The sequence below is a fragment of the Scyliorhinus torazame genome, chromosome 7 (assembly GCF_047496885.1).
Source record: "Scyliorhinus torazame isolate Kashiwa2021f chromosome 7, sScyTor2.1, whole genome shotgun sequence".
Classification (NCBI taxonomy): Eukaryota; Metazoa; Chordata; class Chondrichthyes; order Carcharhiniformes; family Scyliorhinidae; genus Scyliorhinus; species Scyliorhinus torazame.
Window position 1 is genome coordinate 61,383,540 of NC_092713.1, and position 27,023 is coordinate 61,410,562.

The following is a 27,023-nucleotide window of genomic DNA, read 5'->3' on the forward strand; positions in this document are numbered from 1 at the left end:
TCCACAAACACCTTTAATTTACTTCAACAGACTCTGCACAAAACTCTAACATCACCTGACACAAAGGCCACCTGAAGCCCCTTTACATATCGGTGTCAATTATTGGATACTTAACATAAATGAGACAACTAATTGGAATGTCTCTTAACCCATTACTTAACACCGTTTACACTGCAGTAGCATGCCCACGGTTTCACATCCTGAACAATGACAGCTCCCCCCTCCCCCATAAGGGCTGCAGACACATGGGAAAACCATGACCTCCCAAGATTTCCAAATCATAAACCATTCAGACTTCAAAATGGCTGTTCCTGATCAGTGGGTCAAGATCCTCAAATCATACCCCACGAACTGCAACCGCTCAAGAAGGCGGCTGACCTTCAAGTACTCCTACAAGAGAGCGAGTAAAGTGTTGATTCTTTGAGAAGGTACAAATTAGGAATCTGTCGCCATGCCAAATGTTACTGTATGAACTTTATGCTACTGTTTTAACCTTTAGTAAAGTCTGATTCGTAATCCAGAGTGTGACTCAGCCTGACAAGTATTTATTTTTCCATTCTCCGAAGCAAAGGACAACCTGAGAAAGGGATTAGAAGGAAGGGTACAAGATTAATTAGTTTATAAACACCCGTTATCCAGATGGGATCCGATTTGATGAAGGCTCACAAAATATTAAGAATAGATTCTGTTCAAGTGGCATAACTTATTTTGATTGAACAGTTTACACAGGACCACCCCACACAGGAAATGGCATTTCAAAATTCAACAAGCATTCTTTCAAAGAGAATTAACCATCCAACCCCACATCAAACCGGAATCTCACTTTTATTGCCTTCATGCTACTTGTCATTCCAGAGAGATTTCCCCTCCGCCCACCAAATCAAATAAGTCTTAATGTAAAAATTAAGTCATCAACTCAAAAAAGAATTGTGCCATGTGTAATTCTTTGTTGATCAGACATTACAGTATCAAGTTTACATGAAACTGCAGGGACCGTTGTGAACAGGGCCAGCTTAGATTATGATGTCAATGGCTCACTTGCACATCAGTTGCCAAACTGCTAATTGTCACTCAAGGCTGGCATTATGCAGATAAATACACTTGGAAGTTTCACCAAAACAACTGACAATTGGCTCTGCATTGTGGAGACTTCAAACCTTGTTCGCTCCGCGTAAGCAGAAAAGAGAATCCAGTTTCTGCCTCAAATGTTTACAGCAAAACATCAGAAAAAAATCTTTAAAATACATGGCTGGAATTTAATATTAAAATGCAAAACAATTCAACATTAATTTCACTGATATCCCCAAATGCTTCACATATTCCTCCACATCATGTATCATCTTGCAAGAAATGAGACCTCTCAACAGCAGAGTTGCAAAGTTTGCTAGTACTCAACAGAATTGGGACAGGCACATCCACAAGATGGAAGATGGTCGCATATTTAAGGACTTTCTATATAGTGAGGTACCTAGAGCCAGACAATCAGTTGGATGCCCAACGCTCCACTTCAAGGATGCTCACGAGTGTGACATGGAGGCCTAGACATCGATAATCCCAGCTGGAAATCACTAGCTGGTGACGAGGAAGGTGCTAACATCTCCTGTGGGCTGATAATGTGACTGAACACAGCTTCAACCAAAGTTTGAGGAGTCGCATGCCAGCTTCAGGTCACAATTTGCGTATGAATGAGCAGTGCATCACTAGTCAATGAATCCTTACATGCATCATAGTATCTTGTGCTTTAGACCATTGCCATCTTTTCCTTCAAAAACTCAGTGCAAACTCGAGCAGAAATTTCAAAAATTATTGGACCTATAAAAGAATATTTTTGCTTTTGGGCATTGACTATAACCACAATCGTCTCTTTCGCTTGCTGTTGTCCCATGTCACAGATTTTCAGGTCAAGGTATACGAGCACGAGTTGCACAAAAGCACACTCGCACTTCATCCAACAGATTCCCTTCCTCAGTTGCAGTCGCATTCAACATGTCCTGATTAATGTGGCACTCCTTGAAAAATCTTAACCATTGCAGCTTGGAAATGTTTGGAGAAGACTTCACATCATAGGGTAGTTTCCTGCAAGAGTCCCTTTCCATATGTGTATGTTTTTAAACATCTGATACTGAAGGCTCTCTCAATCCATATGGAGCAGTGTGTAAATGTAGAAAAATCCAACTATTGGATCCTGCTAACTCTGCAAACAAAATCAGTAATAAATACTGCTCATCTGCCGCCTCACAATGCCGAGGACCCAGGTTCGATCCCGGCCTCGGCTCACTGTCCCTATGGTTTGCACATTCTCCCCATATCTGCGTGGGTCTCAACCCCATAACCAATGTCCAAGGTAGGTGGATTGGCCATGTTAAATTGTCCAATTGGAAAACAAAATTAAAATAAATGCTGCTCATCATCCACTGTTGTTTTTTGTTTTTTTTAAATTAGAGTACCCAATTCATTTTTTCCAATTAAGGGGCAATTTAGCCTGGCCAATCCACCTACCCTGCACATCTTTGGGTTGTGGGGGCAAAACCCACCAAACACGGGGAGAATGTGCAAACTCCACATGGACAGCGACCCAGAGCCGGGATCGAACCTGGGACCTCGGCGCTGTGAGACAGCAGTGCTAACCACTGTGCCACCATGCTGCCCTATCCACGGTTTGTTGATTGTGACTTTGTAGTCCCCGCATAGTCATATGCTTTTGGCTGACTTGGGCAGTGCTACAATTTGGATTCTGCAGTCGCTATTCACTTCCCACTCGCACCATTTCTCTCTAGCTTCTTTGCCTCTTCACCAACCTGGATTGAGAACATAGGGAATCAGACTAGCCTTACAGTATACTGATTTTGCATTCAGACATGCGCTTACACCAATTATGCCTTCACAGTTGCTGCAATTCAACAGCTGATAGAGTTGGTCATCTCAACTTGGTAAACATGCTTCCGTATGCAAAGTTAACATTTGTTTGGTTTGTTGACACATATTGATACAACAATAGCCAACTTGTGGAATTTGCCCTTGCATGCCATTTGTCCACACCTTTCTAACAACTCGTAGGCATTCAACTGAACTGTTCTCGCAGTTAAGTACATCAATGAATTTGTGCTTGCACAAATTACTCATTATTATGATTACTCATAATAGAGCAATCTGCAGTCATATTGATGTACATGGCAATATACTGCTCATTTTCCAATTACAAAGCTCTTGTCATTTAAGTGATTGCTTATGTCATAAGTACTATACAACCCTAGATACTTTTCAATTGAGCATTCTGAATTCACCTCAAAATTGTGAACTCCAACTTGGGTCACAACACTGTTTCATGCTACTTGTCATTCCAGAGAGAAATGAGTTACAATATCTTCCTTGTTTTGGCCCTCATTCAGCAAGCAACTGCAATGTGGCCTTCCTTTGATAATTAAAGCATTTGGCACTTCTGTACCAGCAGGCATGTGAAAATGAAAAATGAAAATCGCTTATTGTCACGAGTAGGCTTCAATGAAGTTACTGTGAAAAGCCCCTAGTCGCCACATTACAGCACCTGTTCGGGGAGGCTGGTACGGGAATTGAATTAATTATTGAATTAAATCGCTGGTTTGCCTTGGTCTGCTTTAAAATCCAGCGATTTAGCATGTGCTGTGTGTTTCCCAATAGAACTTAAACAAGTTACTAAATCATTTTCACCAGCTCTCTTCTGACTAGGTCTTCCCACTTTAGGCTTGGCCAAAGTCTACCTTCTGTGGAAGGAAGCTCTGATCACTTGCTTAGGAAAAATTTGAGCATTCTCTGATGCCATCACCATGGAAAGAGAGCAATCGTGTACACTAGTCTAAATGCAATATTGTATTTTTCGTAACTTCGCCCACCTATTCGCACATAAATCTGTCTCAATGCACAGTCTAGGAACGTACCAAAGTTGCAATCAAGTAATAAATCCTTCAGTGCCACAATAGGATCATTGACTGTTCGCTACTTTTTAAATTTCCGATTTGAAATTTGTAGCTTTCTGCAATCTCTTGTGGGTTCCTCCAACTTGGTGATAATTGTTTGGAATGGCACATCCTTTGGCTTATTCGGCACAAGGAGGTTGGAGAGAGAGTGCCACACGCTACTGGGTTAACGTCCATTAGCAAAGCTTGTCCTTGCGCTCAGGAATTCTTATTTTGAATCTTGGCCTCTTAACATTCACAGTCCAAAATGCTATTAGCTCTGAAAGACATCTTCATTCTTTCAATATATGAACAGAATGATTCAAGGCCTCAGGTTTCAAGCATTCTGATGTGTGCCATGGACCCTATCCAATTTCCAATTCAAAACTAACAGAGAACACTTCCATTCCAGTTGTCCATAACAATGATCCAGAGTCTCATGCACGCACACTGTAGGGAGAGGCAGGTGAGAGTCAACACCAGTGTTCACAAAACATTTCAATAAATCAATTTATGTAGAACAAATTCTTGTAAAACCACCTTAGTCGGTACTTGAAAATGTCTTGCAACAACCCAAGGAAACAAATATCACTTGGATCCCATTCGAGTCACGAATTTTGTCATGTTACAAGCTCATGTGCCATGTTATGAGCTCATGTACAAGTTGTTTGCATCATTGCTACTACGCACACCCTGACATTTTAATAGTGGTGAACGCAGATATTGATATATTCTTTATCTGTTGCAGTACCAGCCTCCCCGAACAGGCGCCGGAATGTGGCGACTAGGGGCTTTTCACAGTAACTTCATTTGAAGCCTACTTGTGACAATAAGCGATTTTCTTCATTTTTTTTCATTTTCAGTAAGGTTTTTAAGGTATATATTTGTTGCAGTAATATTATTTTAAAAACCTAGGACAAGGTATCCGGACAGTGTCATCTAAAGCTGTACAGGTATGCAGACAGTGTCATCTAAAGCTGTAATTAAGAAATTGTAAAAGGGGAGGTCATGATTGTATCCAACCATTTATTGGTTTACATATAGAGGGCAAATGGAATTGTTTTTATGATTGCGGAGGATTCCCTGAAGAGGTGATTTATGAGGAATTGTATTTAGTCCTAGCTAAGGTCATGTGACATCTTAGTGAGATACAGGCGATGTATTTTACTGGGAGGAGCCAGTCTGTGTAGTTTTGTCATAGGATTAGAGTCTGACAAAACAAAAGGATTTTAAGTTGAACAGCAATTTTGCCAAACGTTGCTAGACTGAGCAATAAAGTGTACTGGTTCTGCTCTTAAAATGGTCTCTCTCCAAAACTTCTCTACACAGTTAAACAAGTAATCGGTTTGTTAACTTTAGTGGCATTTGAACTGTATCGGGTTGCTTAATTGGTGTTGGTAGCAGGTATAGATAGTCAGTTTAAGTTTTTCCTTGTGCAAGAACTGTTTACCTGGTAGTTGTAAATTTATTTGTTTTTTATGTTAATTCTGAAGTTTAATTTAGAGTTTGTTTTAATATGAAAGCGATCTATTGGTCAGAATCATTACTGAGGGGGTGAAGTATCCTTTCCTCACAAGTTTAAAAATTTCAAAAAATTGTTTGGTGTTCTTGTCCAGTATCTAATGAATACATTATAAGTCAAAATAGTAGATTTTAGAGGATCATTTTAAAAGGAGGAAATTGTGAAATGTTTTAGAACATGATTCTCTCCTGGAAACCGATGTGGCCAACACTCCTACAAAATTTAGTTTGCCATTTTTAAAAGGTGGTGTAAATTCCTTCTTGTTTGGGTTATAATCAAAAGCCTGTATATTTTTTAATTGTAACTCATTATTGCCAATCCTAGAGTGAATCCATTATGCTGCACAAATGACAGAGCACGAGAATGTGCCTGCAAATCCCCACATTGTGAGTTTCTAATCTCAACCAAGATGCTTTGTGCAAGTCAAATACTTTCTTCCTGGGAATGAAAAAAAGAGGGGAGTCTTATTGTGAGCTGTTCTCCCAAACTGAGGGGTGCTACTAACACTGGCCTAGGTGTTAGGATCCTTCGGGGAAGACGGTGGAACAGCAATGGCAGGAGATTTGGGAGGCACAACAGAAATTCATCTCAAGGAGGAGGAAACATGCTAAGGGGAGGAAAAGGCATCCATGGTTGACGAGGGAAGTCAAGGACAGCATAAAAGAAAAAGAAAAAGCATACCAAGTGGCGAGGGTTGGTGGGGAGCCAGAGGATTGGGAATCCTTTTAAAAGCGAGCAGAGGACAACTAAAAAAGAAATTAGGGGACAGAAGATGAAATATGAGTGCAAGCTAGCTAGTAATATAAAAGATGATAAGAGTTTTTTTCAATATTTAAAAAGGTAAGAGAGACAAAAATAGACAATGGACCACTTGAAAATGTGGCTGCAGAAGTAATAATAGGAAACAAAGAAGTGGCAGAGGAGCTGAATAGTTACTTTGCATCAGTCGTCACAAGTGGAAGAAACCAGTGGGATGCCAGAGCTCCAGGAGAATCTGGGGGCAGTGGTGACTGCAGTGGCCATCACTAAGGAGAAGGTTCTGGGGAAACTGAAAGGTCTGAAGGTGGATAAATCATGGACTACATCCCAGGGTCCTGAAAGAGATAGCGGAGGAGATTGTGGAGGCATTGGTGGTGATCTTTCAAGAATCACCGGAGGCAGGAAGGGTCCAGAGGACTGAAAAGTGGCTAACACCGCTGTTTAAGAAGGGAGGGAGGCAGAAGACGGGAAATTATAGGCTGGTTAGCCTGACTTCTGTCATTGGTAAGATTTTAAAGTCCATTATTAAAGAGGAGATCACGGAGTACTTGGAAGTGCATGATAAAATAGGACTGAGTCAGCACGGCTTTGTCAAGGGGAAGTCATGTCTGATGAATATTTTAGGTAACAAGGAAGTTAGACAAAAGAGAACCAGTGGACGTGATTTATTTAGATTTCCAGAAGGCCTTTGACAAGGTGCTGCATAGGATACGGTTAAATAAGTTAAGAGCCCATGGTCAAAAGGGTAAGATCCTGGCATGGATAGTGGATTGGCTGACTGGCAGTAGGCAGAGAGTGGGGATAAAGGGGTCTTTTTCAGGATGGCAGCCAGTGACGAGTGGGGTGTCTCAGGGGTCTGTGCTGGCACCACAACTTCTCACAATATACATTAATGATCTGGAAGAAGGAACTGAAGGCACTGTTGCTATGTTTGCAGATGATGGAAAGATCTGCAGAGGGACAAGTAGTATTAAGCAAGGGGGCTGCAGAAGGATTTGGACAGGCTATGAGAGTGGGCAATGAAGTGGCAGGTGAAATACAATGTGGAAAAGTGCGAAGTTATGCACTTTGGAAGGAGGAATGGAGACTATTTCCTAAATGGGGAAATGCTTAGGAAATCAGAAGCACAAAGGGACTTGGGAATCCTTGTTCACGATTCTCTTAAGGTTAACGTGCAGATTCAGTCGGCAGTTAGGAAGGCAAATGCAATGTTAGCATTCATGTCAAGAGGGCTAGAATACAACACCAGGGAAGAAACTTCTGAGGCTATATAAGGCTCTGGTCAGACCCCATTTGGAGTATTGTGAGCAGTTTTGTGTCCTGTATCTAAGGAAGGATATGCTGGCCTTGGAAACGGTCCAGAAGGGGTTCGTAAGAATGATCCCTGGAATGAAAAGCTTGTCATGTAAGGAACGGTTGAGGACTCTGGGTCTGTACTCATTGGGAGTTTAGAAGGATGAAGGGGGGATCTTGTTGAAACTTACAGGATACTGCGAGGCCTGGATAGTGTGGATGTGTTCACTTGTAGGAAAAAAGAACCAGAGGATCTCAGACTAAAGGAACGATCCTTTAAAACAGAGATGAGGAGGAATTTCTTCAGCCAGAGGGTGGCGAATCTGTGAAACTCTTTGTCACAGAAGGCTGTAGAGGCCAATTCACTGAGTGTCTTTAAGACAGAGATAGATAGGTTCTTGATTAATAAGGGGATCAGGGGTTATGGGGAGAAGGCAGGAGAATGGGGATGAGAAAAATATCAGCCATGATTGAATGGTGGAGCAGACTCGATGGGCCGAGTGGCTGAATTCTGCTGGCATGTCTTACGGTCTTATAAACATTTCTTGTCAAGAAAAAAAATACACAAGTTGAAATACTGTACTGCACATGTGCAGTACTTCGCAACCCTAGCTGGAATAAAATTGGAACAGAAATACTGTACAAATTCAAATTATATAAAAACCCAAACAAGCTCAGCTTCCGTGACTAACCTACAGTACCCCTGAAACTCAGGTCCCCACTCTCCTCTCCAGAGGCTGAGGACTGAGGATCCCTTCCTCACAGTCTGCAAGAGCCACGCCCCTGTTCCCTGGGTGTTGCAGCTGGAAATGGAGAGGTGGGGGCCACTGATGGAGCCTGGAAGGGGCAGTGGAAAAAGCTGCGGATGGAGCTCCTCCCCATGCCCCTCCCAGCGCAGGTTACCCACAGATCATCACCCGGTCAGCAGCTGGCAGCTCCCCATCCTTTCCCAGTGCTCCTGGATCTTAACTCCTCACACCTTCCCCATAGCCTCTGCCTCTGATGACTGAGATGGTGGCAGCTGGCCCAGAATGCAAAGCAGAGGGGTGGGGCCAGAGTGCTGATGACATAAAACCGAACATGACAAGAATAAACAATGTTCAAGTGAAATGACTTTAATCAGGGTATTTCCTAGCAGGGACTGTACAATCTTGTTTGAAGTCTATGTTGTACATTTAAACCAATGTCCACGTGCCACCAAAATTGCCATACCTTCCTGTGCAATTATAAACTGATCCAAAAATCTGCACATAAATGGTTAAATTGTTCTTTGATCTATTTTCAAAGCAGACCTTTTTATTGAAATGTTATCAGTGCGTTTACTGGGAAAATAAAAGCAGTGAACAGTAAAACTGCACGTAGAGACATGCCCCTCAGGCTATGAAAACTGCTTCAGTACAAAATTGTGTTCACCAGAAATTGCTCAATAGGCATAGCTGTGGCTATGGTGGTGGAAATGGACATCATATGGATATTTGTTTAAACATCTATTGCCAGTGAGCAAGTAAATCATTCAATATATTAAAAACTCGCCTGCTATCTTTCTTACCAGCCGACATAAAACAAATTCAAAAGGAGGATACAGAGGTTATGATTCCGGTGGAGACGAAACCAAAAGAACCAAATGACGCCAATGAAAAAGTAATGGACAATTTTTTCAGGTTTTAACATTCCTCCTTTAACATTCAAACCAAAAATCAACATAAACTAGCCATAAATTAACAAGCCATAAATTAACAGATAATATAAAATTGACCATGGATTTATAAATTACACATTAAATAACAGGTCTCAGATTTACCAGGCAGTCCACTTAGAATATATGGAACCAAGTTCAGCCACAACAAAGTCCTTTAAAACTCTGATCTCCCCAAGGAGAATTCTAGTTCCTTTTCTTAAAAATATTAAACCACCAAATCTCACCCAACAGCAGTTCCCAATCAACCCACGCTCCATGGGATGAAAATTTCAACAAAATGGTCCAATTCTCCACAACAACCTCAGCTCTGCTGAGTCTTGAACTCACCAGTATTACTTTTATCTGAACACTCAGTGACAACCCTGTGCATTGTCCAACTGAGTCTGATCGGTCATGAACTTTAACTGAAACATAAGAACTAGAAGGAAGAGTAGGCCATCTGGCCCCTCGAGCCTGCTCCACCATTTAATGAGATCATGGCTGATCTTTTGTGGACTCAGCTCCACTTTCCGGCCCGAACACCATAACCCTTAATCCCTCAATTCTTCAAAAAGCTATCTATCTTTATCTTAAAAACATTTAATGAAGGAGCCTCTACTGCTTCACTGGGCAAGGAATTTCATAGATTCACAACCCTTTGGGTGAAGAAGTTCCTCCTAAACTCAGTCCTAAATCTACTTCCCCTTATTTTGAGGCTATGCCCCCGAGTTCTGCTTTCACTCGCCAGTGGAAACAACCTGCCCGCATCTATCCTATCTATTCCCTTCATAATTTTATATGTTTCTATAAGATCCCCCCCTCATCCTTCTAAATTCCAACGAGTACAGTCCCAGTCTACTCAACCTCTCCTCGTAATCCAACCCCTTCAGCTCTGGGATTAACCTAGTGAATCTCCTCTGCACATCCTCCAGTGCCAGTACGTTCTTTCTCAAGTAAGGAGATCAAAACAGAACACATTACTAGTGGCCTCACTAACACCTTATACAATTGCAGCATAACCTCCCTAGTCTTAAACTCCATCCCTCTAGCAATGAAGGACAAAATTCCATTTGCCTTCTTAATCACCTGTAAACCAACGTTTTGTGACTCATGCACTAGCACACCCAGGTCTCTCTGCACAGCAGCATGTTTTAATATTTTATCATTTAAATAATAATCCCTTTTGCTGTTATTCCTACCAAGATGGATAACCTCACATTTGTCAACATTGTATTCCATCTGCCAGACCCTAGCCCATTCACTTAGTCTATCCAAATCCCTCTGCAGACTTCCCGTATCCTCTGCACTTTTTGCTTTACCACTCATCTTAGTGTCGTCTGCAAACTTGGACACATTGCCCTTGGTCCCCAACTCCAAATCATCTATGTAAATTGTGAACAGTTGTGGGCCCAACACTGATCCCGGAGGGACACCACTAGCTACTGATTGCCAACCAGAGAAACACCCATTAATCCCCACTCTTTGCTTTCTATTAATTAACCAATCCTCTATCCATGCTACTACTTTCCCCTTCATGCCATGCATCTTTATCTTATGCAGCAACCTTTTGTATGGCACCTTGTCAAAGGTTTTCTGGAAATCCAGATACAACACATCCATTGGCTCCCCGTTATCTACCGCACTGGTAATGTCCTCAAAAAATTCCACTAAATTAGTTAGGCACGACCTGCCCTTTATGAACCCATGCTGCGTCTGCCCAATGGGACAATTTCCATCCAGATGCCTCGCTATTTCTTCCTTGATGATAGATTCCAGCATCTTCCCTACTACCGAAGTTAAGTTCACTGGCCTATAATTACCCACTTTCTGCCTATCTCCTTTTTTAAACAGTGGTGTCACGTTTGCTAATTTCCAATCCGCCGGGACCACCCCAGAGTCTAGTGAATTTTGGTAAATTATCACTAGTGCATTTGCAATTTCCCTAGCCATCTCTTTTAGCACTCTGGGATGCATTCCATCAGGGCCAGGAGACTTGTCTACCTTTAGCCCCATTAGCTTGCCCATCACTACCTCCTTGGATGGTATTTGCCTATTGCCAGCCCCTGGACCCAGCCCTCATTTTCTTCAGCCTGCCTGCAATGTACCACTGGGTTGATGAGAGCTTGGATGGCTGCGTCTTTTTCTGATTTCAACCAGTTTCAGTTTCCCAAGAAACCTGAAGTTGCAGTTTTCCTTTCAGTTGGTCGGACTCAAAAATACAAACTTTGAAACTAGGGTCTGTTCAACACATCATTTGACAAGTTATCTGTTAAGACAACAGGTCATACGTGCTCCCCTACTAGTTCTGCAAACCTGTGATTCCATCACAAGATCACATGCTGAAAGAGGAGGTCTAAAGCTACATGTGGCTGAGGTATTGGACACTGTCATACATCATGTATTGATTAGGGTTGTGGGAAGTAGATATAGGAAGGGCAGGAACGGAAAATGATGAACACCCCCTGATCTTTTCTTTCACTTAACATTTAAGTAATGATTCAAAGCAAGGTCTCATTCAATGCAATGCGCAGTTTTGCTGCAAACGAGGTAAAGTTCAATGAAAAATTTGTTTTAGAAAAGCGTGTCTGTTCACTTGACAGCTCAAGTGAGCAGCCAGTACATGCAGCCCAGGAAAACTATGGTGATCTGAACAATAAAAATGGGCATCCCTGAGCTATAAATAAGAGGTCGATACTCTTGATCATGGTTGAATTGCCTCTATGGCAAACCTAGGTTTGTGAAGACCAAGTGAAAACAAAACTATTTGATGTCAAGGCTGATGTGAATAGTGGGCAATTGATATTAAGAGAGACAAATCTTTACTCCACGATTATCATAGAATTATCATAGAATTTACAGTGCAGCAGGAGGCCATTCGGCCCATCGAATTTACAGTGCAGGAGGCCATTCGGCCCATCGAGTGCATGTTAACTTTGAATAATATATGTCAAATATTTGCCTAGATTTTTCCCTGGTCAACAAACTGCTCCAATTTTCCTCCCGTACTCAAGAGGAATTCTAAATGCCAATAATTTGCTGGCTTTCTGTTGACTTCTATTGTGGAAGTGAGTGCTCAGAAATAAAAGCTTCCCTCCCTGACACGGAACACTGCAGTAGGCAATTGTAATTGTCTAATAATAGTATTTGATATTTTTTAATATACAATATACATACTGATACAGATTCTTACAGCTGGTCAATGTGGAAGCACAACTTTTGTGGTCAAGACTACATTAAACTCTCAAATGGAGTTGGAACCCTGGTGTTGCTTCTGCAGACGTTGCCAAATACAAAAATAGGAATTAACACATTTCAGTATTCTCAGATCACAAGCCAGAACTTCTGTTTTCGTGCAACATGAATGGTATACAAATTCCATTCCTGAAAACCTTATTAAAATGTGCAAATTAGATTAAAGAACAGACTTTACCATGTAATTCAAAAACTAAGCCTCATATTATAAGATTTAGGATAGGCAAATTATGTAAAAACGGAGCCCAATTGAAAATAATTGCATGAATCAGCACCTCAAGGGATAATGTATAGCAAGGATCGGTTTAATGTGTAAATTCAGCTGGTTGCAAATAACCTCACACAATTCAATGTTTTAAAGTATGCTGCACAGGTAAACACCATGGAATCACCCCAAACTCAAATGATGTTAACCCACCAAAGAATGAAATAACGCAACATTTCAGATGGCATGAACAGAAACAAATCTAAATTTAATTTTGGATTGAAATAAAAGGTACAAAAAGTTAATATTTGGGGTGGCGTGGTGGTTAGCACTGCTGCTTCACAGAACCGAGGACCCAGGTCACTTGCGTGGAGTTTGCATATTCCCCCGGTGTCTGTGTGGATCTCACCCCCATAACCAATAACGCAACATTTCAGATGCCATGAATAGAAACAAATCTAAATTTAATTTTGGATCGAAATAAAGGTACAAAAAGTTAATATTTGGGGCGGCGTGGTGGCGCAGTGGTTAGCACTGCTGCTTCACGGCACCGAGGACCCAGGTTCGATCTCAGCCCCAGGTCACTGTCTGTGTGGAGTTTGCACATTCCCCCCGTGTCTGCATGAGTCACACCCCCATAACCCAAAAATGGAGAGGGTAGAGTGGATTGGTCTCCCGAAATTGCCCCTTAATTGGAAAAAAAATAATTGGGTACTCAATTTATTTTAAAAAATCATTTTTTTTTTGTCTTCATCTGAATTTTCTGAAGCATTGGGAAGTTACACACTTGGCTATGGAGTCAGTGAATGCCATTATTCATGCCCCCAGATATGGAAGGATTCAAAATACATCTGCAGGTACTTTTAAAAAATAAAATGGATTGCGAGCTCCAAACCCTTTAGCCTTTGAGAATGGCAATCCTCCACTGACCTAAAGGACCAAATAAATCAAAGTGTGCATTTGGCACTACCATTATGTTAAATGGGATAGATTCCGAATAGATCGATCACCTCAAAACAGGGCACCCATGAGGTGCTATGGAACATCAGCAGCAGAATAGAATTCCAACACAAACTGTAACGTCATGGCTTAGCATGGACCTCACTCCACCATTACCATAAAGGCAGGGGACGAACCATGGACCAATGAGGAGTGTAGGTGCAGGAGTACCTAAAAGATGAGGCACCAACCTGATAAAACTACACCACACAATGGCATGCAAGTGAAAGAGAAGCAGCATTCTATTGATAGGACTAAATTCCACAGCCAAACAGATGAAAGCTCTGCAGTCCTGGTATATTCAGTTATGAATGGTGATGGACAATTTAACAACTAACTGGAGGAGAAGGATCACCATCCTCAAAGATGGCACTGCCCAGTACATCAAAGGCTAGGCTGAAGCATTTGCAACCATTTTCAGCCAGATGTGTGATCTTGGCCTCCACCCAAGGTACCCACCATCAGAAGCCAGACATGAGTCAATTTGATTAATTCCACGTGATAAGCAAATGGCTGAGGGCCAGCAACAGCAATGGGCCCAGCTGTACAGCTGAAGACTTCAGAACTAGCTGCCCCACTAATCAAGCTGTTTCAATACATCTGCAACACTGGCATTGACTGGAGAACATTCAGCAGATATACCCTGTCCACAAAAAACAGGACAAATCCAATCTGGCCAAAAAGCAGCACATCAGCCTATTCTCAAAATGATGGAAGGTTCCTCCATAATGCTACCAAGCAACAATTACTTACCAATAACGTGCTCGATGATGTTCAGATCCAAGGGCACTCAGCTCCAGACCTCTTACAGCCTCGGTCCAAACATGGACAAAAAAAGAGCTGAATTCAAGAAGCAAGGCGAGTCTGACTGTTAATGATATCACAGCAAAATCTCACTGAGCAGGGCAAAGAACCCTTGTATTAAGGAAGCCAATAGGAATCAGGAGGAAATTCTCCATTGGCTGGAGTCATTCCTCATCTAAAGAAAGATGATTGTGGCTGATGGAGCCAATCATTCAGCTTCAGGACATTGATGCAGGGACTCCTCAAGAGTAGTGTTCTACGCCCAGCCACCTTCAGCTGCTTTGTCACTTACCTTCCCCTCCATAAAAGGTTCACTGGTAACTGCACAGTATTTGGTTAAATTCCTAGCTCCTCACATAGTGAAGCAGCACACTGCCGCATGCATTTTGGTAGAACCCCTTGTTCGAGTACGTCCAGGTTAGGCCATACAAGCCCGAGAAAAACAAGGACTAGGCCTCCTGCTTGCTGAGCACTCATTGAACTGCCCACCAGAAAACTCAGGTATATTAACAATCCCACCAGATAATTCCTCTTGCTGGTCTTCTGATTTACAGGTAAGAAATGGTTGTAGAAAATCTTCCCCACTCTTCCCAGGCATGCTTCAGGAACTTACTGCCAAGAAAAAGTGCTTTACAAGTGATGCATAGAAATCCAAAGACACTCATCCTGACACTTGTGTGGTTTGGACCACTTTACTAGTTATGTATGAACATCAACATGCATAACAACAGGGTTGCATGTTGGGACAATAGACTGCAATACTCATATTCTATGCATCTTGGGAGTGCCTGATCTCAATTATATTGCTTTACAGCACTACACATATAGCTCCTTTAAGACAGCAAATTGTCCAAAACCATATCACAGTTGGGGTTGAATCAAACAGAAAAGACATTAGCAGAGGTTGACAAATACACCGCCCAAGTTAATGCTGAGAAGAAATGAAACAAAGTCTTGGGGGCAGGGTTCCCCAGAAAGAAGTAGTTGGGTAGAGTTTACGGAAATAAGAAACACATTTGTAGACTAGCATTATATGATAGAGGACGCGAGCAGGAGAGTAGATGAGGTGTAACAGAGGAAGGAATAAGGCTGTCGAGAGATTTGCAGTTAAGAGCAAGGATTGTGAAGTCTGCAGCATGTGACACATGGCAAAGACAAAAAAAAACAGGTGAGTGGGGTTTTGTGCAAGTCAGAATATGGGAGGCAGCAAATCTCTGGATATTCTACAGTCACTTTAGAGCAGAACCTGGGGAGTCTGGCATGGAAGGAATTGAAATTAGGACACCCAACTTTTCCTGATTCTGATGAAAGGTCACAGACCCGAAAAGTTAATTCTGTTCTACTCCCCACAGATGCTGCCTTGATCTGCTGTGTATTTCCAGCAGCTTGTTTTTATTTCAGATTTTGGGAATCCACAGTATTTTGCCTTTGGAGTCAGATGCAGAAATGAAAAGGCATGAATTGTTGTCCCAGTGGCTGTCAGGTGAACCAGCAATGGAGATAGTAGGCAATATGATGGAGGTAGAAGTAGAGGGATTAGACTTATATAGAATTGACAAACATTGGGCGGGATTCTCTCAGCCCTGGGCCGGGCCGGAGAATCCCCGCGACCAGGCCACGCTGCCCCGACGCCGGCACGCGATTCTCCGCACGCGATTCTCCGCAGAGTAGAGAATCGGCGCCATTGCCGCTGGCAAAGTTGGCGCGGCGCCGGTCGTTCTACATAGCCGGCCCGCCAATTCTCCGGCCCAGATGGGCCGAGCAGCCGTGAAAAAAAAAAACAAGTGTCGCCGGCACGGTTCTAACCTGCTCTCAGCCGGCGGGAACTCGGCGTGGAAGGGTCGGGGGGTGGCCTGTGAGGGGAGTGTCCGACCCCGGGGGGGGGGGGGGGCGCCTCCGATATGGCCTGGCCCGTGATTGGGGCCCACCGATTGGCGGCTGACCTCTCTGGCTGGGGGCCTCCTTTCCTACGCGCTGGCCCCTGTATACCTGCGCCACGTTGCGTCGGGGCCGGCGCGTTGAAGGAGGCCACTGCGCATGCATGCGTTGGCGCCAGCGCCACTGCGTATGCGCGGATCCCAGCGGCGCATAGTTCGTGCCAGGATCAGCAGCTCGAGCAGCACGAACCGCTCCAGCGCCGTGTTGGCCCCCTGTAGTGGCCATTAGTCCTGGCAGCGGCCCGTTCACACCATCATAAAACGCGACGGTGTTTACGACGGCGTGGACACTCTGCCGCGGGATTGGAGAATCCCACCCATTATGCCTCATCTGCAATTGTGCTTAACCTTCACAAGACCAGTGATCTTAATCCCATGTGCCTACCCTGTTCCTAAAACCTTTATCTTCAACAACCAACATTTTGAATGTTGACATGATCTCGGCTTCAATTACTAATCCTGGTGGTGCAATCCACAGCCTCAATTTTTGCAGAAAATGTCCTTTGTACTTGGTCAGGAATCTTTTACATTCATTTCCTTTTGGTTTAGACCACTTAATCACTGGTCTGTTTCTATCTACTTTGCTAATTCCTTCCTATGTTTAAAAAATAATATCAAATCTCCACAATTGTCTTTTCTCCAACAAAACTGCTCCATACAAATATTTCGTCATGTCTATATTTCCTCATGCTGGGTAACAATCGGAGTGAATCTTCTACACTGTAGGCTCAGAATTTCTTTAACATCCTTCCTGTGGTATGGAGCACAAATCTGTACACAGGACACAAACTGTGATCTTAAGGTTTTATAAAGATAACTATGACGCCTGGACTATATCTTAGCCACAAAAATCTTTAATTCGTACTATATGCAACTCCAGTCAGTGGAGAGTTTTCACCCAATTTCCATTTTACTCAGGGTCCTTGATGCCAAACTCAATGCTACCATAGTGCAAAAGGCAGTTGCTCTTAAATCACTTCTAGAATTTTGTCCATGTTTGCGCCAAGGGTGAAATGAGATGAGAGCAAGTCAAGTGGTCTGGCAGAACGCAAACTGAGCATCAATGAGCAAGTTTTTGGTCAGTATTCCTCGATAGCAATTGTCAGTTACCTCTTCCATCACTTTACTGACGCGAGTAGGCTAATTGGGCAGTAATTGGCTGGATTGGAATTGTCCTTCTTCCAGAAGAGACATACTTGGGCAATTTTCTACCTTGTTTGGTAGATGTCAATGTTGTAGCTGTACAGGAACACAGAGCTGCATCATTATTTAGAAAGCAATGTCCCAATATTAAAAGCACCATTATGGAATTGGATTGTTTCTGCTCAAATGCACGGTTTCATATTGATGTCTGCATTCGGGAGCATTAGCTGCTCCCCAGCCAATACCCAAGCAAGAACCCATACAGTTCCAAGTACACAAATCACATACAAATAACCAGTTTAAAACTAATCCTTTTGGCTTGGATTGGTCATTAAAGGAGCATTGTTGGGTTGGATTCTGTGTGTATTACTTCAGAATTCAACGTAAAAGCTTGAAACACTACTATGTTGGGACACGGCAGTAAAATATTATCACTCACAAAAGTAGGAGGCACAATTTTCCCATTCCATTTTTACTATGCTCATACAGGGAGAATCGGTCAGTAATGGAATGACATTCCCACGTGACTGATTGTATCACTGTACAAATACTGCAGTGCTTTCAAGGACACTGCACATAGGAAATCTTAAACAACCATTCCAACAAACTTTTAAAAAAACATTTACATCATCCTGTTATTTCTCACCATCCACATGTACAAGTATTTTAGGATATACTATTTAATAAACAAAAAAGTTAATCTGCTCAGTTCGTAGGCTTACTTCTGCATCAGAAGGTTGTGGGTTCAAATTCTGCTCTTCAGTCTCGAATACATGAAATTTAAGGCCGTCAAGGGATGTTGGCCAATTCGCTTCCTTCAACAATCAACACTTTTAAAAAACCAAGTTTGCCTGGCCACAAGTCATTTACTACTTCTGATAGATACCTTGACTGGTAAGCCGACTGCATCTATGTTTGCTCTGACAGTAAATGTTAAAATGTCTGATCTGTGTTGCTCTTCAAAGCTCCCTGCAGCAAGAAGTTAAGAGTTAAAATGTTAAAACTATTTTAAAATGTTACAGATTCTGTACTGGGTACTCAATGAAATCACCAATTGTGCTCCTTTCAATTAAGAAAATTAAACGTTTAAGAGAACTGCAGCATGAAATAAGCCAGACTCAGTATTTTAGACTGTTGCCCCAAACTTAAAAGCATTCTCAGTCTAGATAGATCATGATCCTGCCAAATCGAAAACAAAACTGTCAAATAGGCCCAATGATTGGGACATCATCACTCAAGCCCCACCCCCCTTCCAAAAAGGGAAAAGTTTGCTTGTGCAAGTTCTCATACCCAGCTATCTTGAAATGGAAACAACTGATTATAGAACAGTGCTGGTTACAGCGTTGCAAAGGGTCAGTTCTGGCCAGTGGGAGGTCGCAATCACGTCCAACTTCCTCACCTACAACAAATTAAACGCAATGTGACCTTTAACGAAGTCAAATTTCCAAACGCCAAAGCAATTGAGACATAAAGCTAAATTCTAAAAGATTTCCGGAGTTCGATACGAATGCCTGCACGTTACTGGGAATCTTTGCACCCGATCCCCGCACAACTCCTTGAAAGTGTTACAGTTTAACCCATTGCCGAAAGGTGTGCAAAATGTTAACCATTTTACTGGGCGAAAAAATATGTCGCTGGTATATATATATATATATAAGTATCGCTGAACCCTGCCAAAAACTGGGGAAACCGTTGCATACAAAGTAGTAGCAAGAAACTGCCCTTTAATTACAAAGGAAAAGGCTCGTCCGCATTAATCTCGCGAAGATTGAACCACCGTGTGCTGAATGAAGCGAAGTCGACATCTGAAGATAATTAAATTGTGAAAAGGTTGAGGGGGGGGGGGTGAACCCCACAAATACTGTACACATGCAATATACAAATGACGAGTTTGCTCAAAACAAATGCACCGACAAACATTAATAGCAACTGTTCCTACCAAGAGAAGGGCTGAGCACTGTAACAAAAAGACACAAACAGATCTTCCAGCGGTCTAGCGTCTCCATCCTCACTACTGTTCCCGAAAGCTCGAACTGAATCCCCGACCAAAAGGCTATAAATAACCTGCGAATGAGTCACGCAGTGGGAGAAAGAGAGAAGGCGCTTGTCTGCCTTAGTCTCAACAGCGCCACGTGTTTCCACAGTGGGACTGAAATCAACACGCTCTGGCACACAGAGACACATATATAAACTCCGCCCCCAAAATCAATTCATTGGTCAAACACTGGAACCCAGACCGAGCGGAGTCAAGGCTCTGGAGTTATCCCCAAAATTGGATTTCAGTGCTGGAAGTTCTGTTGGATTTTACAAGGCTGTTATGTTCAAAGTGAACTAACCATAATGTGTGCAGGGAGGTTTGTTGCGGCAGATGCTTAAATATTACAGCCATATGAATACTGTGCCTACCAGTCAAAGGGGAGGAATCTTGCGGCAAGTAACTCACCTCCTGCCTCCACCCCCTCCCCAAAGCCTGTACATCATCTACAAGGCACAGGTCAGGAATGTGTTTTAATACTCTCGGATTGCCTGAATGAGTCAGCTCCAACAACATTCAAGAAGCTTAACACCATCCATGACGAACAAGGCAGCCCGCTTGATTGCTCCTCCTTCCACAAGCATTCAATCCCTCCATTATCGACGAACCGTGTCAGCTGTGGTGTTGGGTGCTCTGAGGTACAGACGAACCAACACGGTTGCGATTGGTACAACGCAGTTTTATTCCAACTAGTTATTTACACATCTGACTTGGTACTCAGCACGTGGTGACCGTATGAGTGTCTTGTTAATGAGGTCCTGGCCTTGTCCTGTCTCCAGGTGGACTGACCAGGAGGTGTCGTGTTTCTTGTCTTATACTGTGTCTGCTCTTGTCTGTGATTGGCTGTCGTGTTATGTGTGCTAATTGGTCTGTTGGTCTGTCTATCATGATGTGTGTGTTGTGATGTGTGTTTGAATATCATGACATCCCCCCTTTTTTTACAAGATTATGTGCCTACGTGGTTATAAATATAAATGTGTCCTGAGTGCAGCTAAAGGTGTGTGTGCGTGATATTTACAGCATGTACATGTGGCGTAACTATATACAAGGGGCGATGTCAGGTGTGACATGCTAACGAGGTTGTACCACAACAAAAGAAGAAGAACGTTGAAATTTGGACCAATCAAACGAGGCCTGGAACGATAAAACAGTGACATGTTACAATACAGTAGTTGCTAAAATTTGACGTGTGAACAGTCGCATAAGTCCAGTCTAGTAGGTGGGTGACGAATTCGGGTTGACCGCCTCAAGGGTGGGTCGAGAACCACCGGCTGAGGTGCGAGCCTGGCCACGGGCGGCGACAGAAGGGGCATGGTATATGGCAGCTCCACGAAGTCGCTATCAGGAGCCAGTGGAGGACACGGCGTCTGTGTATGGTTCCGTTGCGAGCGTGGAAGTAGGCGAAGGGCTCGGCGATTGCGCCTACGCACGGATCCATCCGGCATGCGTACCAGGATCGAGCGGGGAGCCACGCGTCGGAGAACTTCGGCAGGTGCTGACCAGCCACCGTCTGGTAGGTGAATGCGGACGTTGTCTCCAGGGGCCAGGGAGGGAAGATCAGTTGCCCTTGTGTCGTACGATCTCTTCTGGCGATCGCGCTGCAGTTGCATCCTATGCAGTACCAGAGCATGGTCTATTGTTGGTGCCAGGATGGAAGGCACAGTGGTTCTGAGGGCGCGACCCATCAGCAGCTGTGCTGGCGAGAGACCCGTGGCTAGTGGGGCCGAGCGATAGGCCAGCAGGGCGAGGTAGAAGTCCGATCCGGCAGCAGCAGCCTTGCAGAGGAGCCGCTTGGCAATGTGAACGCCCTTCTCCGCCTTTCCATTGGACATGGGGATGCAGAGGGCTGGACGTCACGTGTGTGAAGCCATACAAGGCCGCAAAGGACGACCATTCATGGCTGGCAAAACAGGGCCCATTGTCCGACATGACAGTCATCGGAATGCCGTGGCGAGCAAAGGTGTCTTTGCAGGCCCTGATGACAGCAGACGACGTCAGATCGTGCAGGCGTATGACTTCTGGGTAATTGGAGAAGTAGTCCATGCCAAGCGCGTGAAATAGGTCGACACCCACCATCGCCCAGGGGGACGTCACCAGCTCATGGGGCAGAAGCGTCTCAGGAGGTTGCGCCAGCTGAAACCTTTGGTAGGTTGTACAGTTGATCACCATGTTGGCAATATCGTCACTGATGCCCGGCCAGTATACCGCCTCTCGGGCCCTCCATCTGCACTTCTCGACCCCCAAGTGGCCTTCGTGTATTTGATCGAGAACCAGCTGGCGCATACTGTGCGGAATCACAATCCGGTCCAGCTTCAGAAGGATCCCATCAATGATGGCTAGGTTGTCTCGTACATTATAGAACTGCGAGCACTGCCCTTTGAGCCATCCTCCCGTCATGTGGCGCATCACTCGCTGTAAAAGGAGTCGGCCGCTGTCTCTCGGCAGATGCGGGTCAGACTGGAGTCGTCAGCCGGCAGATTTGCCGCTGTCAAGGCCACCTGTGCCTCGACCTGACATACGAACCCCTCCGCATCTGGCGGCGTGCTCACTGCTCTGCCACGATGAGGTCCTTCCCTGGAGTGTAGACCAGTTGGAAGTCGTACCTCCTGAGTTTAAGTAGGATGCGCTGGAGGCGAGGGGTCATCTCGTTCAGGTCCTTGTTTATTATGCTGACCAGGGGGCGGTGGTCAGTTTCGACCGTGAACCGTGGAAGACCATAGATGTAATCGTGGAACTTGTATAAACCGGTTAGCAAGCCCAGGCATTCTTTTTCGATTTGCGCGTAGCGCTGCTCTGTGGGGGTCATGGCCCGCGACGCATAGGCAACCGGGGCCCATGACGACGTGTCATCCCTCTGCAGGAGCACTGCTCCAGTGCCGGATTGGCTGGAATCAGTTGAGATTTTGGTGGTACGAGACGTGTCGAAGAACGCCAACACTGGTGCCGTGGTGAGTTTGCGTTTGAGCTCCTCCCATTCCAGCTGGTGTGTGTGTTGCCACTGGAACTCTGTAGATTTTTTGACGAGGTGGCGCAGAGTCGTTGTGTGGGAGGCAAGGTTGGGAATGAATTTCCCTAGGAGGTTGACCATGCCAAGGAAGTGTAGGACAGCCTTCTTGTCGGCCGGCTGTGGCATGGCTGTGATGGCGCTCACCTTGTCTGCATCCGGACGGACCCCTGACCGGGAGATATGGTCCCCCAGGAACTTCAATTCGGTCTGGCCAAAGGCGCACTTGGCTCGGTTGAGGCGCAGGCCGTTTTCCCGTATGCGGGCAAAAACGCGTTGGAGACGATGTATGTGCTCCTGCGGTGTGGTGGACCAGATGATGACATCGTCCACATATACGCGGACCCCTTCGATGCCTTCCATCATCTGCTCCATGATTCTGTGGAAGACCTCGGATGGTGAGATGATGCCAAATGGCATCCGGTTGTAGCAGAATCTGCCGAAAGGGGTGTTGAAGGTACATAGCTTTCGGCTGGACGGGTCCAGTTGGATCTGCCAAAATCCTTTAGAAGCATGCAGTTTCGTGAATATCTTCGCTTGGGCCATTTCACTGGTGATCTCCTCCCGTTTGGGTATGGGATAATGTTCCCGCATAATGTTATCATTGAGGTCTTTGGGGTCTATACAGATGCGGAGCTCGCCAGAGGGCTTCTTGACACACACCATGGAGCTGACCCATGGCGTGGGCTCCGTGACCCTGGATAGGACCCCTTGGTCCTGGAGATCCTGCAGCTGCAGCTTGAGGTGGTCTTTAAGTGGCGCAGGAACCCTGCGAGGTGCGTGAACGACCGGGATGCCGTCCGGTTTGAGGCGAATTTGGTAGGTGTGTGGCAGTGTTCCCATCCCTTCGAATGCCTCCTGGTTGTGGGCGAGGAGCGATTGGAGCTGTGCGTTGAACTCTGCATCCGGGAAGTCAGACGTGCCGTCTGGAGAGAGAGAGAGAATTTGTTGCACAAGGTGGAGAGCCTTACATGCCTGTGCGCCCAGCAGGGAGTCCTTCGATGAGCCAACTATCTTGAACAAGAGTGTGGCCGTGTGTGTTTTGTGTGTTACCTGGAGCTGGCAGGATCCCATGGCCGGGATAACGTTCCCGTTGTAGTTGACCATCTTGCACCGGGATGGCTGGATTGGTGGTCTGACCTTCATGGCATAGAATGCTGACCATGCTATGAGGTTGGCGGAGGCGCCAGTGTCCAGGCGGAAAGTGATCGGCGATCGGTTGACCGTCAGGGTGGCACTCCATTCATCGGCCGGATTGATGGTGTTGACCCGGTTCACATCAATGACCGCAACCCGGAAGGCGTCTTGGTCGTCTGTGTCGTCGGTTTGGATGTTGTGATGTGGAGGCTGGATGGTCCACACGTGTCTGCGAGGTTGTCGGAGATGTGGAAGACCCACAGGTTGAGCCGCTCGACAGTGGGCAGCGTAGTGGCCCATCTTGCCATAGCGTAGGCATTGTCGAGTTTTTGCAGGACATTGCCCTTTTAAATGTGCAGCTCCACAGTTGCTGCATGTCATGACGTCATGGCGTTCGTTACGCCACTGCGCATGCGCAGTTCGGTCTTGCGTCGGGCGCGCCTGCGCAGCACGTCCCTCAGTGTTGCCGTAGGTTTTGGCGCGCACAAACGCGGGAGGCCTCAAAAAGCGCACAAAACGGCCACCCTCGTCCGGGGGCCGGGAGAAAGTCGATTGCCTGGATGCGTTTGGCCTCGTGGGTGGTCTGGCTTGCCGATTCGATCGCTTGGGACCCCCTCCGTGCCGATTCGGTCTCCTGAAATTGAGCATAGCGGCTGGTCGCATTTTCATGCAGGACACAGGCTCCAACTGCAGATGCTAAGGTCAGGCCTTTAATTTTTAGAAGCTGGTGGCGTAGGCCACTGGAGGCAACGCCAAAAACGATCTGGTCCCGGATCATGGACTCTGAGGTGGTGCCGTAACCGCAGGACTGCGCGAGTATGCGGAGGTGAGTCAGGAAGGACTGAAAGAGCTCATCCTTACCTTGTAGGCGCTGCTGAAAGATATACCTCTCAAAGCTTTCATTGACCTCAACGTTGAAATGCTGGTCGAGCTTGAGGAGGACCGTGTCATATTTAGATTTGTTCTCGCCTTCTGCGAACACCAAGGAGTTGTATACATCAGTGGCGTGCTGACCTGCGGTAGTGAGGAGCATGGCAATCTTTGTTTCGTCCGAGGCACCCTGTTTTTCGTTGGTTCGCATGAACAGTTCGAATCGCTGCTTGAAGTGCTTCCAATTGGTGCCCAGGTTCCCAGTCACTTGCAACGGCTGCGGTTTGTTGTGGGTGTCCATGGCTCAGGATGGCAGATTTGCCGGTAAGTATCGATTCACTCACTGGTACCATGTGGTGTTGGGTGCTCTGAGGTACAGACGAACCAACACGGTTGCGATTGGTACAACGTAGTTTTATTCCAACTAGTTATTTACACATCTGACTTGGTACTCAGCACGTGGTGACTGTGTGAGTGTTTTGTTAATGAGGTCCTGGCCTTGTCCTGTCTCCAGGTGGACTGACCAGGAGGTGTCGTGTTTCTTGTCTTATACTGTGTCTGCTCTTGTCTGTGATTGGCTGTCGTGTTATGTGTGGTAATTGGTCTGTTGGTCTGTCTATCATGATGTGTGTGTTGTGATGTGTGTTTGAATATCATGACAGCAGCCATGTGTACCATCTACAAGGTGCACTGCAGGAACTGACTAAATTCCTTAGGCAGCACCTTCCAAACCCACGACCATTACCATCTGGAACAGTGATGTGGAGATGCCGGCGTTGGACTGGGGTGAGCACAGTAAGAAGTGTTACAAAACCAGGTTAGAGTCCAACAGGTTTGTTTCGAATCACTAGCTTTCGGAGCCCTGCTCCTTCCTCAGGTGAATGAAGAGGTAGATGCCAGAAACATATTATAGACAAAGTCAAAGAAGCAAGACAATGCTTTGAATGCGAGCATTTGTAGGTAATTAAGTCTTTACAGATCCAGAGAGAGGGGTAAGCCCAGGTTAAAGAGGTGTGAATTGTCTCAAGCCAGGACAGTTGGTAGGATTTCGCAAGCCCAGGCCAGATGGTGGGGGGTGAATGTAATGCGACATGAATCCAAGGTCCCGGTTGATGCCATACTCATGTGTGCGGAACTTGGCTATAAGTTTCTGTTCGGCAATTCTGCATTGTCGCGGGTCCTGAAGGCCGCCTTGGAGAACGCTTACCCGGAGATCAGAGGCTGAATGCCCTTGACTGCTGAAGTGTTCTCCGACTGGAAGGGAACATTCCTGCCTGCCGATTGTCGCGCGATGTCCGTTCATCCGTTGTCGCAGCATCTGCATGGTCTCGCCAATGTACCAAGCTTCGGGACATCCTTTCCTGCAGCGTATGAGGTAGATAATGTTGGCTGAGTCGCACAAGTATATGCCGGGACACAACCGACAGGAGGAGAGGGCAATGCACATATCAGGTGCAGAATTCAGCCAGTTCCCTTGTGCCATCTTCATCTTTGTGAAAATGTAAAATCTAACCAAGCACATGTAGGCCATATTGAAGGGCAATAGCAACAAAATGCTTGTTTTACTCAGCACTGGATAATCCTGGGATTGCCTCTGTGTCCAAAAGGATAGGTAGGGTTAAGGGGATAGGGTGGAGACATGGGCTTAAGTAGGGTGCTCTTTCCAAGGGCCGGTGCAGACTCGCTGGGCCGAATGGTCTCCTTCTGCACTGCAGGATTCTATGATTCTATGAAATGCTACTCCAGAATGCCAACAGCCTCATGGGCTATTGCTGTTTTTTAATGTGCTACCACAGGTCAGTTACAGCAGGGTAGTCTTTTCATTTGGAGTCAACTGTAAGTTAATAACTGATTCTGGGGTCTCAAACTCAAAAGGAATTTTTCACCACCACTTTTTCAAAATCTGAAACTTCTCTCATTTATCAGGAAATGCATATAACACATGGGCTTTGCATCCTTATTTGCATTGGCACAACTGACAAAATCATATCTCAAGAAATCTTTATACTGCTTTGTTCCCGAGTTCAGTTTCTTCTTTGTAGGCTGTTAACCAGAGGCCCTAGAGCTCTGTATATAGATAAGACTAGCATTGTGCTGTCCTGCCCTGGACTCTCCTGAACAGCTCTCTCCAGGAGATTCAGTTGTGAGATCCTGGCCAGTAGGTACACTGCCTATTTGAGCCTCTGGCTGTATCTTACTTGGAAGAAAATGATTCATCTTGACTTGCATGCTAGCAGCTAGAAAATGGAAGCTCTCCTCCATGATTTGGCATCAAGAGCACATACATAGAGGGTGCTTGATGTCAAGTATAGATGTAGAGCCTGTGAACTACTCACTGATGCCGCTTATGGCTGAAATACTGCTCGCAACCTAATTTCCTTCTCATTTAAAAGGCAGCAGCAACTGCCATTCTCGATACAAATGCCAGTAGTGGCCATTGGGCATTTCTCCCG

At 45.1% G+C, this 27,023-nt stretch overlaps 1 protein-coding gene across 1 annotated transcript in view; it reads right to left on the reverse strand.

Moving 5' to 3' along the window:
• LOC140426257 (uncharacterized) overlaps window positions 1-19,675 on the reverse strand; it is a 110,199-nt gene extending 90,524 nt beyond the window's left edge. The window contains exon 1 of the mRNA XM_072510782.1: window positions 19,464-19,675. Within this exon, the coding sequence (XP_072366883.1) occupies window positions 19,464-19,530 (67 nt within the window). The 5' untranslated portion in view covers window positions 19,531-19,675. The remainder of the gene's footprint in view (window positions 1-19,463) is intronic.
• Window positions 19,676-27,023: the final 7,348 nt, after the last annotated feature.